The 15954-nt window shown below is 50.7% G+C and overlaps 1 protein-coding gene across 6 annotated transcripts in view; it reads right to left on the reverse strand.

The window, feature by feature from the left end:
• Positions 1–15954, reverse strand: part of MROH7 (maestro heat like repeat family member 7) — a 59516-nt gene that overhangs the window by 24035 nt on the left and 19527 nt on the right. For 5 of the 6 annotated variants that reach the window (XM_049617109.1, XM_049617113.1, XM_049617110.1 and 2 more), the window contains 8 exons: positions 10230–10306; positions 6929–7012; positions 5892–5971; positions 5476–5605; positions 3464–3559; positions 2872–2976; positions 2526–2661; positions 232–344 (listed from right to left, as the gene is read on the reverse strand). In XM_049617109.1, coding sequence (XP_049473066.1) covers positions 232–344; positions 2526–2661; positions 2872–2976; positions 3464–3559; positions 5476–5605; positions 5892–5971; positions 6929–7012; positions 10230–10306 — 821 coding nt within the window. Of the gene's footprint in view, positions 1–231; positions 345–2525; positions 2662–2871; positions 2977–3463; positions 3560–5475; positions 5606–5891; positions 5972–6926; positions 7013–10229; positions 10307–15954 lie in introns of all 6 variants that reach the window. The other variant, XM_049617112.1, reaches the window with a different exon arrangement.

Here is a 15954-nt window from a genome sequence, read left to right on the forward strand (position 1 = left end):
CCTTTGGGGAGGAACTACAAAAGAAGGGGCGACATGGCCCCTGCTCCCAGAAGAGGGGGTATGCTTCTGGGCACAGACCAGGGGAGGTCGGGGCACTCGGGGTGGGCCCATGTGGTTGGGAAAGGCTTCCTTAAAGGGGACTTGAGCTTGGAAAGAGGGAAGGCGGGGAGAAGGCACTGGGGCGGGCTGTTCCCAGGAAGGCCCCGGGGCTGATGGGCAGCAGGCGGTCACCGCGATCACACGCAGAATATTCTGGCACGGGCAGACAGGGTTGTAGGGCCCCAGGAATCGCTTGTTGCTCTCATACAGCTCCTTCTTATTGGTCTCTTCCTTATCTCTGGCTCCTGCAAGAAGAAAGCCTGCTCCGTAAGGCCCGACCACCGCCCCCACTTTTTTTTTTTAACTTTTTATTAAACATAGACGTAGGAAGTACACAAATCGTAGGTAACCAGCTTGGCCCATTGTTACGTAGTGAATGTGTTCATGTAAGCCGGCACCCAGGTCAAGAAACAGAATGTGGTCAGCGCCTAGAAGCGCCTCTTGGCTCCCCTTCAGTCCCCTGTCCCCTCCCCTACCCTGGGTGACCACTGTCCTGGCTCCTAAACCCACAGGTTAGATGTCTTGGTGCCGCGTCACTTTCCACGGTCTGAAGACACCAGCATTTATTTCTCTCTCCTGACATTTGGGTCGTCTCCAGCTGTAGTGCTGCTCGAACATTCTGGTATGCCTAGTCCGTGCCTTTGGGGGAATGTCAGGCACACATTTGTTAGGTACATAGCTAGGGGTGTACCTGCTGGGCCCTAGGGTGGATCTAGGCTCAGCTTCAGGGGATGCTGACAAATGGTGTTCTGGTGGGGACCAGACATGCGTCCACGGGCGGGGCACAAGGGCCCCCGTGGCTGCACATCCCACGAAGCGAGCTGTGCGTTTCCCGTTTGCTGTCCTGGTGCGTGTGTAGTGATACCTCTAAACTACCCTGGCCTTCCCACACTCCCTTTTCTGCCTTTTTTCCCTTTAGCGCCCATCATCATCTGACTTTATGTATTACTTGTTTATTTGGGTGTCTCCTGACGACAAGAAGCTAAGTTCAATAGGGAGGATTATTTAACTTCGTTGCTGTATTTTTGGTGTCTAGAATAGACCTGGCATGTTTTTTGCTGAAGGAGACATACTTCAGGCTTGTTTCGTAAGGCCTTATTGTGGCCCAGCCTGGGTCCTACCTGGATCCCCCCCAGGGTATGCAAGACATAAACAGAAGAAAGGGCCATCGAGGGCAGAGGGACTATATGGACCAGACGTGTGGGTTGTCTGTAAAGGGAGGAAGACCCAGGTTCAAAGCCAAGCTTTGCTGCTGGCTACACTCAGTGGGCGTGGACAAACCACTTCACCCTTGAGAATCTAACAGTGCGGGTCTGGGGGTCACCAGAGAAAATACAAGATACCCAGTTAAATGTGATTTCAGATTGCCCGGTCACTCTGCCTCCAGAGCCAGGAAAGTTGAAACAACATGCCGAAGTCCCTTGGGCAAGGTCGGGACTGTGGAGAAAGGGAGGAGGCAGGTAACAGCGGAGACTCTGTGCCCCTAGGTTCAGTGCCAGCTGGGTGCCTGTGTCAGCTCATTTCACGTCACCGGCTCCCTAAAGCTGGATCCGGCATTGTTCTCCCACCTGCAGGTCTTAGCTACTCCAGACGCTAACGTGGGACCTGTTCTTTGTTCATTCGTTCAATAGAAGATTCACCGAGCACCCACCCCGTGCCCAGGCCCAGGGCCGGGCCTTCGGAATGCGGTGGTGAATTAAGACACAGCCTTGCCCTGCTCTCAGCACATGAGGGCTACCGTGCCCGAGTGGGCATATGGTGCCATCGTAGGGCTGTGCAAATGGGAGTCACAAATTACACTTGGGTGTCTGGGTGGCTCAGTCGCTTGAATGCCTGACTCTTGATTTCAGCTCAGGTCGTGATTCCAGAGCTGTGGGACGGAGCCCCGCATCGGGTTCTGGGCTGAGAGTGAGACGTGCTTAAGATTCTCTTTCTCTCCCTCTGCCCCTCTCCCACTCGTTCATTTTCTCTCTCTCAAAAAATTTTTTCGTAAATAAAAATAATTGTTAAAAATGACACTGGAAGGCGAGGAGGGGTTCGGATAGAGGGATTGCTTAAATCAAAATAGGTTTGTTTAGGGGCGCCTGGGTGGCACAGTCGGTTAAGCCTCCGACTTCAGCCAGGTCACGATCTCGCGGTCCGTGAGTTCGAGCCCCGCGTCGGGCTCTGGGCTGATGGCTCAGAGCCTGGAGCCTGTTTCCGATTCTGTGTCTCCCTCTCTCTCTGCCCCTCCCCCGTTCATGCTCTGTCTCTCTCTGTCCCAAAAAAAAAAAAAAAAATAGGTTTGTTTGTAGCCCTTCTCCTCTGGTTCTGTGGGGACTGAGACTTCATACCAGCTTCTGCAGACCCCACTGGAGGCTCCAGCAGATTCCCAGGCTGAGCACCTGCCCAGAAGCCTCGCCTCAGAGGCACACCGAAGGGCTTACGTTTTTGGAGCTCCAGGATGGTGTAGAGGATGATGATGCCGTCCAGAGCCTTCCGGCCAATCTCCTCATCAGGATCTCCAATGCGAAGGATGAGCCTCCCCAGCAGAAGCCCCAGCGCCGGAAACCCCGAGGACATCTGTTTGTGTCATAACTTTAGGGACTGGGTCTTAAAGGTTCAATAATACTATACAGTAAATAGTGACCAGAGCTGGATGGTCTGGCCCTGATAGCAGAGTCCTCTGAGGATGACAAGGGTCACCTGGCAATCTCTGGACAGATGCATGGGCTCCCTTGGAGCCAGGAAGATTCTCCCTATGAGTGTCCTCCCCTCCCAGGGGCCACTCACAAAGAAAGGCAGGGTCAGAAGCACGTGGTTCAACACAGAGACGTTGCTGTTCACAGCCCGTGCTCGCTCGTGGGTCTTCCCGGAGTTCATCCAGGGCCCCAGGGGCTGTGAGGACAAGGACGAGACTCAGAGCTACAGGCTGGAGGCCAGCCTCTCCTGCCTGGGTGGGCAGGTCGACCTTCACCAATCAGCAGGAAGCTTCCAGGGAGGGCATAAAGGCAACTGTCCACAGCCCTCCTCCTCCTCCTCCTGGAGCATAGGGAGACACGGGGCCCAGGACTGGAAGACGAGAGGGAGGACGAAGGCCAGTGGGGAGAGAGATGAACGGTGGGGAGTCACGATAAAGAGAGAGACAGGGATGAGAGTAGAGAAGACAAAGCGATAGGGGCAGCTAGAACAGGAACACGGGGGATAGGGAGAGAGTGACAGAGAAGGGGTTTGGAAAAGGGTCTGCACGAGCGACAGGGAGGCAGAACACTGGCACGAGATGACACCCGGAACTCAAACCCCTCCTTCTGGGCACAGCCTCCCCACCGCCCCCCAGCCAGTTCTCCTTTCCTCTCTGTCCTTCCTCTCCTCCCTGCCCCCACACCTCCAAGATGCTCTTCAGCCCAGCAGGAGTGGGGTCCTCGACAAAGAGGGCGTTGAGCAGTGTCTGCAGGGCATCCAGGGTCTGTCGGCAAAGTGTCTGTGGACAGGAGGAGGACCAAGTCACTAGGGGGTCTCTGGAGCAGACCCTGGCCCCAGGCAACCCCTCCTGTGGGTGAGGGGTGGAGGGGCATTTGGACCCATGAGAGCCGCTTTCTTGTCCCACCTCTGAGACTAACTCGAGGTGCGATATGGGAGGAATTACTCCCCCCACCCCCGCATGGGTTACGATTTCCTTACCAACAAATTAATAATTATTAGCATGTACTCCTACCTTCAAGGAGGAAGCAGAGAACTCCCCACCATTACTGAGACTCTACCATGGGCCAAGTCAGTGCCCGGTGATTTGAACAACCATATCACTCTGTCCTCAAAGCAGTTTTCTCATTTTACAAATGACGAAACACTTGTCCAACGTCACACAACAAGGTGGTTTCAAGTCATGAGGAGCAAATGAGAGGCTGGGTAGGAAAATGGCACTAGAACAGTAGGAGCCAGGTAACCAGGAGGGCCAGCCTTGCTTTTATTCTTGTCTCTGGGAAGTGCTCCGATGCTTTTTTTCTGTGCTACTCCTAGACCCAAATAGATTTTCCAGGCTGCCCCTTCAGGGGGCCACCTCTCCCCAGGTTCCTCTTCCCTTGGCCGCGCCACAGTCCCAGGATTGTCCTAGGAAGGTGCAGGCATCACACATACACAAGGCTGAGTAGTGGGTTTGAGCCACTCTGGGAAGACCCTCTGTCCCCTGCCTCCTTTCCTTCTGCCAGCTCCTCACATCTGCCTCCCAGGTTGCCACTGTCCAGGCTTCCCCAGTCTGTGCACAGCCAGGTTACACCACAACTACCAAGCCAGCCTCACTTGCCGACTACCTCCTCCTTCCCTCCCATCTGCAGCCCATCCCTGTGCAGCACTGACCTCTGCTGTCTGAGCCTGGTACTGCAAGAGGGCTGCCTGCTCTCTTCCCCGGGCAGCAGGGATTCCCCACCTCTCCTCTGGGTCTTCTCTCAGTGCCCCACCTCCCAGGACCCAGAGCCCTCATGCTGCCAGCGAGGCCTGGCCCCCACTGCTCTGTAGCCTCGCTTCCCAGTGCTCTAGCCTCCGACCTCGGGGCTCCTGCCACATTGCTTCCTTGTCATCCTTGCAGTCACCATATTCTTGCTGTCCTCAGGCCACCGCACAGGCTGTTCCCTCTGCCTGGCAGGCCCTTCCTTCTGGCATCCCTCTCAGCTAACCAGCTCTCTTTTACCTCTCAGCTGTAACACCAGGACCGCTGACCCCCACGTAGGCCAGGCTCTTTATAGCACTGAGTACTTCTTGTTTGCAACACTTACCACTGTTGCTAGTATGCATTTATGCGTGTGCTTCTTTGACAAGGTCCATCTCCCCCCCGCCCCCCCCACCCCCCGTACTGCATCCCCCACCCCGTGGTACTTTGGGAGTGGGCATTGTTGATATTTGCTGAATGAAAGGCTAAATGGGCTGCCTCCCTCTGGGCTAACACTCCTCCCCCTGAACCCCACCCACCGACCCTATCGCCTACCCTAAGGGTCACCTCCACCCACTCCTCCTGGGACAACCCTGCCGAGGTTGGAAGACGCTCACATGAGCCCCCCTCGAGGTTCTCTACTTCTCTAGACCTCACACCAGCTCACCCCGTCCTCAGCCCTCCTCCTCCCAATTGTGGCCACCTACTCTGGCCATGGCAACACATGCTCACATCCCCCTCATAGGGCAGGGCCTGGAAGTGGACAGAGCGCTCCCGGTGAGCGATCCCTTATTCACCAAACAGTTATCAAGGGCCTGCTCAGGCCAGGAGAGGTGAGGTACACTGCCCAATGTCAGGCAGCTTCAGCAGGAGTGTGAAGAGTCCTCTCTGCCTTCTGGAATGCCCTTTCTCTCCCCGCTGGGAGTTCTGAAATGCGCCTCACTCAAAGGAAACTGATAGCCCGGAGGGCTCACCTGTATGGCCTCCGCCTTGGCCTCGACTTTCTCCTGCATGGCCTGCACAGAGGGCAGGGAGAACACACTCTTCACGCATGTGTTCACCAGCTCTGACCTTTCTCGCACACCCAGAACGGGAGGGGTGTGACTGGGGGGGGGGGGAGAGACAGAAAACCAGGGCGCGGAGTGAGGGAGGGGCCCCTGGGCGGGAGGCAGGAAGCTAAGGCTGCAGGACTGGGAGGAGGGCGCCTAGCTGGGGGCTTGGGCCTGGCCTGAGCACGGTGAGGTGGGGAGGCGGGAAAGGGGAGGGCCTCGGGGAGGCGGGAGGGAAGGTCACAGGACCGGGCAGGCACCAAGGACAGGCCTCGGGAGAGACAGACGGAGCCCAGAGAAGTGAGGAAAGGGCTGGGGGTCGGGGAGAAGGCTGTGGACACCTCAGCTGGGTCAGCGTCTCCATGGCCTGCCAACGGACGGTGCTCGAGAGGGAATCCAGTGGCTCCTCCTGGATCTGCCTCTGGACAGGAGACCACAGAGGGGCCAATGAGGGGGGCAAGGCCACTGCAGGCCCCCAGGACCGAGGCCGCCACTCCTCCCAGGGCTCAGGCCGCAGGAGCCCCTGAGCCTGGACAGAAATCCCCACCTCCATGCTGCACAGGGCCTCCGGCAGGGAGAGCCAGCTCACTGCTCAAACCCTGTCCTGAGCTCTCAGGTCAAGGCCACCAAAAACACCCTGCACCCTAACCAGCCGCACCTCACACGTGGCGCTCAGCAGGTCAGCAAGAACTGCTTTGGCAGCCGCGTGGGAAGGAGGTATATTTGGGCCACTGACTGGCCCAAAGCAAAAAATACCATGAATGGCTCTTGGGGGGGGGGGTGGGGATCGAAGTGGATTCCTTTAAAAACGTCCTAATGACTCCTCACTTTGGATCTAGCATCTGCACACAGTAGATGCTCAATTAACATTAGTTAAATGAAGTTATCAAGGGCAAGGATCTTATGTAAAGGACCCAAAGCTAAACATGATCTCGGGGACTTCAGTGGCCTAAACCAGTCTGGTGGACAATTGAGAAGGGACTGTATTTAGCAAGATGATAGGAAGCTCTTGGAAGTTTCCCACCAGGAGGAATTTCTGGGGAAAGAATGTATTAAATAATAATGACTGCCCCAGGCGCCCGAGGCTCTCCAGGGAACTCACTACTGGTTGTGTCCTCACCACAAACAAGCCAGTGAGGCAGGCATTACCACAGGTACTTATGAGGTGGGAAGGCTCACAGGGCTCAGAGAAGGGAAATGGCCCATCAAGCTCCTCAGGGTGGCGGAGGGCAGTTAGAGGTGGACTGAGGCTCGAGGCCAAGCGTCCTGCCTCCTCCACTGTCCTCCTCCCACCTCAAGCCGTGTCTCATCAGTGGGTGGACGGGGACGTCCACCTCCTCCCCACCCAGCTCTCCAGACCCGCACGAGGTTCCCACACCATCATCTTCTTCATCAAGGTCCTCTTCTCTACGTCCACTTCGAGCGCATCCTGGCTCTCCTGGAGGGTGATGACATTCTCCACCTCGGAGGCAGCAGAGGGCAAAGCCACAGGGTGAGAGGCACGCTGACCCCCGCCCTCAGGGACCACCGTGCACTCCCACCAGCCACCGCCACCCCAGCCCCAGCCGCCAGCCCCTAAGCATGGGCTCCAGAGGAATGAGAAATCGCGGTGGGGGTGCAGATTTGAGAAGACCATGAGAGTGAGGACTAGGGGGTTGGATAATCCCTGAAGGGCAGCATTTGGAGGAGAACCAGAATTCAGTGCACAGCACTCCCCCTCTCCAGTCAACTGAGGGAGAAGAGGCAGGAGTTGATGGAACAGAAGAGGTGCGGAGACCTTCCGGCTGAAATCCCATGATTATTAAAACCTTTTAAGGGCTTTTTAGTATCCACTCTTTTTTTTTTTTTTAATGTTTATTTACTTTTGAGAGAGAGAGAGTGACAGAGTGTGAGCGGGGAAGGGCAGAGAGGGAGACACAATCCGAGGCAGGTTCCAGGCTCCGAGCTGTCAGCACAGAGCCTGATGCGGGGCTCGAACTCACAAACCGTGAGATCATGACCTGAGCGGAAGTCAGACGCTTAACTGATCGAGCTGCCCAGGCGCCCCCTTTAGTATCCACTCTTTTTTTTTTTATTTTTATTTTATTTTTTTTATTAATTTTTTTTTCAACGTTTTTTTATTTATTTTTGGGACAGAGAGAGACAGAGCATGAACGGGGGAGGGGCAGAGAGAGAGGGAGACACAGAATCAGAAACAGGCTCCAGGCTCCGAGCCATCAGCCCAGAGCCTGACGCGGGGCTCGAACTCACTCACGGACCACGAGATCGTGACCTGGCTGAAGTCGGACGCTTAACCAACTGCGCCACCCAGGCGCCCCTAGTATCCACTCTTAAGGGCACATCCTAGTCAGATCAAGGCATTCTGCCACCTGAGAGAGGGAATACCTTTACCAGTGTCCAATTAATCTATTCGTTCTCATTCTTTTCAGGTAGAAGAAGAAAAAAAGACGCGAAAAAGATAAACTACCTTCATGTAGTAAGAAAGCGAAACAAGGGAACGTGATGGGCAGTGTGGTGGGTGAAAGATGCCACAGGTTCTTCCCACTGCCGTCAAGAGGACAGATAGCCCTTGAATCTGGGCTCATCTTACTGCTTGCTTGGACCATAGAATGCCATGGCAGTGAGGACGTGCCAGTTCCTGGCCTAGCCCTTAAGGGAACTGGCAGCCTTTTCCTTCCAGAAGCCAGCTGCCATGCTATAAGCAAGTCCAGCTAGATATGGAATGAGGACACTGTGTGGAGAGAGACCCTGGAAGATGAGGGTCATCTTGGATGTTAGGGCCCCTGCTCCCGAGTGACCTCAGTCTACACCACTCAGAGCAGAAGGGCCACCTCACTGAACCCGGACAATCTCAGAATTGTCATACAAGCCAGCAGTTCCACCTCCGGGTATTTAGCTGAAGAAATCAAAAACACTAATTCTAAAAAATGTGCCAACACCGTGTTCATTGTAGCGTTATTTACAACAGCCAAGATATGGAAGCAGCCTGAGTGTCCATCGAGAGATGAATGGATAAAGGAGATGTGTGAGATTTACACACACACACACACACACACACACACACACACACACACACGGGAATATTATTCAGCCATCAAAAAGAATGAGATCTTGCCATTTGCGACAACATGGATGGACCTAAGGGGCATTATGCTAAGTGAAAGAAGTCAGAGAAAGGAAAATACTGTATGATTTCACTTAGATGCAGAATCTAAAAGACAAAGCAGATGAACCAATGAAAGAGAACAGAAACAGATTCACAGATACAGAAAACATGCTGGTGGCCGCCCGAGGGGAGGGAGCTGGGGGGGGTGGGCAAAATAGGAGAAGGAGATTAAAAAGCACAAACTTCCCATTATAAAATAATTACGACACAGGGATGCAATGTACGGCATAGGCAATAGCCAATAATATTGGGACAACTTTGTGTGGTGACAGGGGGTAGCTAGGTTTATCACCTGTTTCCCCAAACTAGAATGTTACTTCGCTGTAGCACCTCTAGTGCCTGAAACAATGCCTTGCACATAGTAGGGACTCAATTTGTTGAATGACTGCAATAATCAACCCTATTTGTTGCAGACACCATGCTCAGTGCTGTGCACTCACTTCAACTTTATTATGCCTGTTTTGGGGCGCCTGGGTGGCTCAGTCGGTTAAGCATCCTACTTCAGCTCTGGTCACGATCTCACTGTTTGTGGGTTCGAGCCCCACATCGGGCTCTGTGCTGATAGCTCGGAGCCTGGAGCTTGTTTCAGATTCTGTGTCTTCCTTTCTCTCTCTGCCCCTTCCCCTCCTCCCCTGCTCATGCTCTGTCTCTCTCTCTCTCTCTCTCTCAAAAAACAAAAACAAAAACAAAAACAAAACATTATTACACCCATTTTGTAGGTTAGAAGAAACTTCCTGGCAGCAGAAACAAGTGCAAAGGCCCTGGGGCAGGATTGAGTGTGGCAAGTATGAGAAAGAGAGAAGAGCCAGTGCGGTAAGGGAGACAACTGGAAGAAAGCCATGTGATGAAGACCAATGCTCCCAAAATGCAAGACCTTTTCTTAGTCCTGTCACCCTCTCTCCATCCCCCACCCTGTGCCACCCCAGGGATTGGAGCTTGCCTCTGAAGCAGCCTGAGGGCAGGGCCTCCCTCTTCCATGGCCCGGCCTGGGTGGATCCCCCACCTCCAGGTTCTGTCTGCCAGCCAGTCTCCCCCCACACTGCATGTGTTCACGCTCGTGTCCACCAACCTGTCCAGTCTGCCTCCACTGGCCCTCACCAAGTCCTGTAGATGCTGACTTTCTCTGGCCTCCCAAAGCCCAGACCTGGGTTGGGAATGTGGCCTGAAAATGGCCATTTCTAGCCTTTCTTCCCCTTTTAGAGACCCTCTCACAGTTGGTTCAGTTGTCCAAAAAACATTTATCGAGCACCTACGATGTGCCTGGCACTGGTCTAGATTTTGGGGATAGAGCTGTGACGAGGAGACAAAAATCCCTGATTTATGGAGGATACATTCCAGAGTGATAGGCTAACAAAAAAGTAAGATGAACTAGTAAAGCATATTGTACATCAGATGGTGATGAGTCCCATGGAGAAAAGAAGAGCCAGGCAGAGAAACGGGGTCTGCTGGGGCCAAAGAGTGAGGGAGGGGCATCCCAGGAAAGTCATCTGGGGGGGGTGGGCAGGAAGCATACCAGAGCCATCTTGGTGCCATCGTCTCTCTTCCCCGGCATGTCCACCAGGCATGAGGCCACTACTTCACTGAAGGCTCCTGAATGTCATAGTTTCAATGAGGAGGTAAGAGGGAGAGTAAGGATACGGTGCAGTTCTGGTGCCACAGTTCTGTCTCCCGTCCCCCGCTGGGCCCCTCCAATCTTTATTCCCCCAGCAGCCAGACTGAGCTCCCTTCCCTAAAAGGCTTCAGGGGCACCCATTCCACTGAATGGGCCATGCTTGTCAGTGCCTCCAAGCCCTCAGTGTCCGCTGTTGTCCCGCCTCCCCAGCCCACCTCCTGCTGCTCTCCTCTTGCTCGCCATGCTCTCGCCATACTATCCTCCTTCCAGACCAGGGAAAGCTTCCCCATCAGGGCCTTTGCCCCAGTAGTCACTCTACTACCACACCCCACGCGGTGCCACTCGACTACCGTAACCCATTGGCCAGCTAGGGCTCTTGTTCAAATCTCTGCTTGCCTGCCACTCTTCAGAGAGGTCTCCCTGACCTGCAGGGTAAAGGAGGGCTCACTATGGTCCTCTTGTGCATCATCCTATTCTCTTCTTTTGGCTGTTATCACAATGTGTAATTAAACTCTGATTTGTGAGAGTAGATGCCCTGTTTTGTCAGCCCTGGATTTCCTCATCGTTCTTCTGGTGAAAGAGGCCCTTCTCCCCCATGGGCTACCCCTTCCACGTAGCCAGGTGATGAATTATGCAAGCCCACCCATCATCCCCTCTTCAGATAGGGGTGGGCCTGGAACCCAAGCTTGGCCAGTAAAAGCATCCCATGCCGCCAGCCATGGTGATTGGCCCAGGGATGGGCTTTTAGCTGAACAGGACCACTAGAGCCCTTTATTTAAGAACACTGAGGGGGATGGGGGCACCTGGGTGGCTCGGTCCGTTAAGCGGCCAGCTTCGGCTCAGGTCATGATCTCGCGGTCTGTGAGTTCGAGCCCTGCATCAAGCTCTGTGCTGACAGCTCAGAGCCTGGAGCCTGCTCCAGATTCTGTGTCTCCCTCTCTCTCTGACCCTCCCCTGATTGCTCTCTGTCCCTCTGTCTCTCTCACTCAAAAATAATAAACATTAAAAAAAAATGGTGAGCTTTAAAAACCCAAAAAGAGAATGGCCTCTCTCCTGCTGAGGGCCTTTAAGTGCGTGGAACTTTATTCGGGGCCACCTTGGCCACTAGAGGCTTCTGGAGGAGCCGATAGGGAGAAGCAGAGTCACCAAGCATAGTGAACACAGGTTCCTCCAAGATCTTGTCTCCTAGGTACCATTTTCCACTGAAAGGAACAAGGCTCCTTGGAGAAATGGCTGAGTCTGGGACTTGGGCAAGAAAGTACAGAACAAGGCTGAGACATCTTGTACCCGAAAAAAAGGAAGAGAGCTTACTTAAGGAATGATGGGGACATGTCAGAGAGACACAAAAGCTTGCTTAAAGGGAATCCCATTGGCCAAACTGGGGAAAATATGAGTATCATAATAATAGCATCTACTGGGTAGAGTCCAGGGATATATCTTACAACACAGAGAACAGCCCTCTCACACCCACACCCACATCCACACAACAGAGAATTCTCTAACACAAAACGTCAATAACAGCAGGGTTGAGAAACCCTGCCCCAGAAGAAGGGGTATCGAATGGAAAAGGTCACAAGGGAGGTTCTGGGCTGCCAGAAAAGATCTATGTCTTTTTTTTTTTTTTTAATATATGAAATTTATTGTCAAATTGGTTGTCTTTTTTTTAAAAAACGTTTATTCATTTGAGAGAGACAGTGTGCATGGGGGAGGAGCAGAGAGAGGGGGACACAGAATCCCAAACAGGCTCCAAGCTCCAAGCTGTCAGCACAGAGCCCGAAGTGGGGCTTGAACTCCCGAACCACGAGATCATGACCTGAGCCGAAGTCGGACGCCCAACCAACAAAGCCACCCAGGCTCCCCAAGAGCTATGTCTTGATCTGTGTGATAGTTACCAAGATGTATACAGATGTAAATATTCACCAAGCTGTATGCTTGAGATTCGTAGTACACTTTACATATTTTACTGATACATGTTATATACCTTGGAAAAGTTTTTTTTTTTTTTATGTTTACTTTTGAGAGAGAGACAGAATGTGAAGTGGGGGAGGGGCAGAGAGACAGGGAGACAAAGAATTCAAAGCAGGCTCCAGGCTCTGAACTGTCAGCACAAAGCCCGACAGGGGGCTCAAATTCGCGAACCATGAGATCATGATCTGAGCTGACTTCGGACGCTTAACTGACTGAGCCACCCAGGCGCCCCATATTGGAAAAGTTTTTAAAAGGCTAATGCAATTTGAAAATACATTGTCTTTTAAAATGCAAATGAACGAAACGTTACTATTAAACAGCAAAGATTGACTCTAAATGACCAAAACAATCTTGAAAAAAAAAAAGGTGCTGGACTCACACTTCCTGATTTCAAAACTTACTACAAAGCTCTAGGAATCCAGACAGTGTGGTTTGGGCATAAGGACAGACATATAGACCAATGGAATTATATAGAGATCCCAGAAATAAACCCTCATATGTGTGGTCAACTGATTTTTGACAAGGGTGCCAAGACCATTCGGTGTGGAAAGGGTGGCCTTTTCAAGAAATAGTTCTGGTCAAATTGGATATCCACATGCAAAAGAATGAAGTTGGACCCCCACCTCACACTACATACAAAAATTAAGTCGAAGACGAAGCTTAAAAGCTAAAACTACAAAACGCTTTGAAGAAAGCATAGGAGGAAAATTTTATGACACTGGATATGGCAATAATTTCATAACTATGGCACCAAAAGAACAGACAATAAAGGAAAAATAAACAAATTGGACTTCGTCAAAATTTAAAGTTTTTGTGCATCAAAGGACACCACCAAGAAAAGACAACTCACAGAATGGGAGAGAACAGTTGCAAATGACACATCTGATAGGGAAGTAATAGCCACAATATATAAGAACTTCTAAAACTCAACAACAAAAAACAACCAAATTTGAAAATGGGCAAAGGATTTGAATAGCTGTTTTTCTCGAGAGGATATACAAACGTCCAATAAGCACATGAAAAGATGCTCAAAATCAGTAGTCATTAGGGAAATGCAAATCAAAGTCATGATGAGATACCACTTTACAGCCTTTAGGATGTCTATTATAAAAATGTTTCTGAAAAATAACAAGTGTTGGCAAGGGGAGATTAGTTGTGCAGAAATTGGAACCCTTGTACATTGCTGGGGGAAATGCAAAACAGTACAGCTACTCTGGGAAATAGTTTAGCAGTTCCTCAAAAAGCTAAACATAGAACAACCATGTGATCCAGCAATTCCACTCCTAGATATATCTAAAGGAATTGAAAATAATGATTCAAACAGATATTTGCACACTGGTGTTTATATAACAGCAGCCTGAGTCACAATAGCCTAGAAGTAGAAACACCCAAGTGCCCACCCATGGGTAAAAATGGACAAATAAAATGTAATACACATTTGAAATTTTATTCAACTATAAAAGGAAATGAAGTACTGATCCATGCTACAGCATGGATGAACATTATGATAAGTGAAATACACCAGACACAAAAGGACAAATATTACATGATTCCACTTCCATGATATATCTAGAGTAGGCAGATTCACAGAGAAAAAAAATAGATTAGAGTTCACCAGAGCTTAGGGAGAGAGGCAAGGGGGCTATTGCTTTATAGTACGAGCTTCTGTTTAGAGTAATAAAAAGTTTTGGAACTAGATAGTGGTAATGGCTGTACAAATTGTGAATGTGACTAATGCCGCCGAATTATACACTTAAACACAGAGTTGCCATATGAGCTAGCAATCCTACTCTTAGGTGTATACCAAAGAACAATGAAAACATATCCATACAAAATTTATACATGAATGTTCAGAGCAATATTATTCAAAACAGCCAAAAGACAGAAACAACCCAAATATCCATCAACTGATGAATGGATAAACAAAATGTGGTATATCCATACAGTGGAATATTATTCAGTCATAAAAAGGAATGAAGTCCTACTGATCCATGCTACAACATGAATGACCCTTGAGAACATTGGGCTAAGTAGAAGAAGCCAATCACAAAGGACTACATATTGTATGATTCCATTTATATGAAATGTTCGAAAGAGGCAAATCTATAGAGACAGGAAGTAGATTGGTGGTTGACTAGGGCTGGGGGTCATGGGTTGGGAATGACATCTAAGGAGTCTAAGGTTTCTCTTTGGAATGATGAAAATGTTCTAAAATTGATTGTGGTAATGGCTGAATAACACCATGTATATTTTTAAACCATTAAGTTGTATACATCAAGTAGATAAATTTTATGTAAATTATATCTCAATAAAGCTGGTTAAAGAAAAAACCAACCTGCCTAAAGCTGCTCTATATCATCAGCACCATCAATATTCAAAATAGGAATTGTGTTGGACAATAACATATGATAGAGCGAGTTAAGATGGCAGAGAAGTAGAGGGACCAAGATTTTCCTCATCCCTCAAACACAGCTGTATTGAGGTCAGATCACTTGGAACATCCAGGAAATTGATCTGTAGAGCGGTAGGAGGATCTCCACAGTTGGAGGGAAAGAGCCTGGCAGGATCAAGGTGCGTGTATGTGAATTGGGAGAGATATAATGGTATAGGCACAGAGGGGAGGGAACCCTTTCTGTGGAGAGACAAAAGGGAAAAAAAGCAAGAGGGTTGTGAAAGTGCAGCATTGGATTAGCACAAGAGGAAAACCTCTCTGTACCATGGACTGGGGAATGGGAAATATGGAGAGTGCCCTTTTCTTTTTTGCAAACAGCCTTATGAGCTGAAACTCAGAGGTTCAGAAGTGCACAACTCTCTCCGAAGCAAAGCTTGGAGCCATGGTGCACGCTCCTGGGGAGGAGGGAGAAGGCCCTAGAGTGCAGAGCACAGTGTAGGGATCTCAGGGGTGCACTGGGAGAGAACAGTCCCCTTCCAAGGTACTTTGGGAAGAGTTTATTGCCTCCACAAGGATAAAAGACTCTGCAGGTGCCACCCAAAGGCCTTTTATCAGAAGGGCGGAGTGCCTCTACTCTGGAACAGGGAAGAGGAGCCACACGGTGAAGGGCCCTTTAAGGCTTGGGGTTTTGAATCCCAGGTGAGCGCCTGGGAAGTGAGGGAGAACTGTGAAGCAGGGCCAGCCGCCTGCCCCAGTGAGGGCTGCCTGAATAGCATGGTTTGAGATAACTGTTCAGTGGAGGAGAGATTGGGGTGTCGCCATTTCCCCCCCAACACCAATATGGTGGGACTTCAGAGAGCAGCACAGCAGCCCCCAGTGGAGGCAGACCCGCTTACACCAAACCCTGCCCCTCTGCACCTGGTAAATGTTTATCTACTGGAGCCAGACTTACTGACTCAAGGCAGCCAGCCTCTCCTCCAGACCAGCACAACCACAGGTCCCAGGCACCAACAGACAACTGTTTGTTTCTTTTCTTTTCTTTTCTCTTCCTTTCTTTCTTTTCTTTTCTTTTTCTTTCTTCACTCTTCTTTTTTTTCTTTGGGAATCAGGCTCATAGTTTCTGATTTTTTTTTAATTTTTTAATGTTTATTTATTTTTGAGAGACAGAGACACAAAGTGCAAGCAGGGGTGAGCAGAGAGAGAGGGAGACACAGTGTCCGAAGCAGGCTCCAGGCTCTGAGCTGTCAGCACAGACCCCAACAAGGG

The sequence above is a fragment of the Panthera uncia genome (genome assembly GCF_023721935.1).
Source record: "Panthera uncia isolate 11264 chromosome C1 unlocalized genomic scaffold, Puncia_PCG_1.0 HiC_scaffold_4, whole genome shotgun sequence".
In the NCBI taxonomy this organism is placed as follows: domain Eukaryota; kingdom Metazoa; phylum Chordata; class Mammalia; order Carnivora; family Felidae; genus Panthera; species Panthera uncia.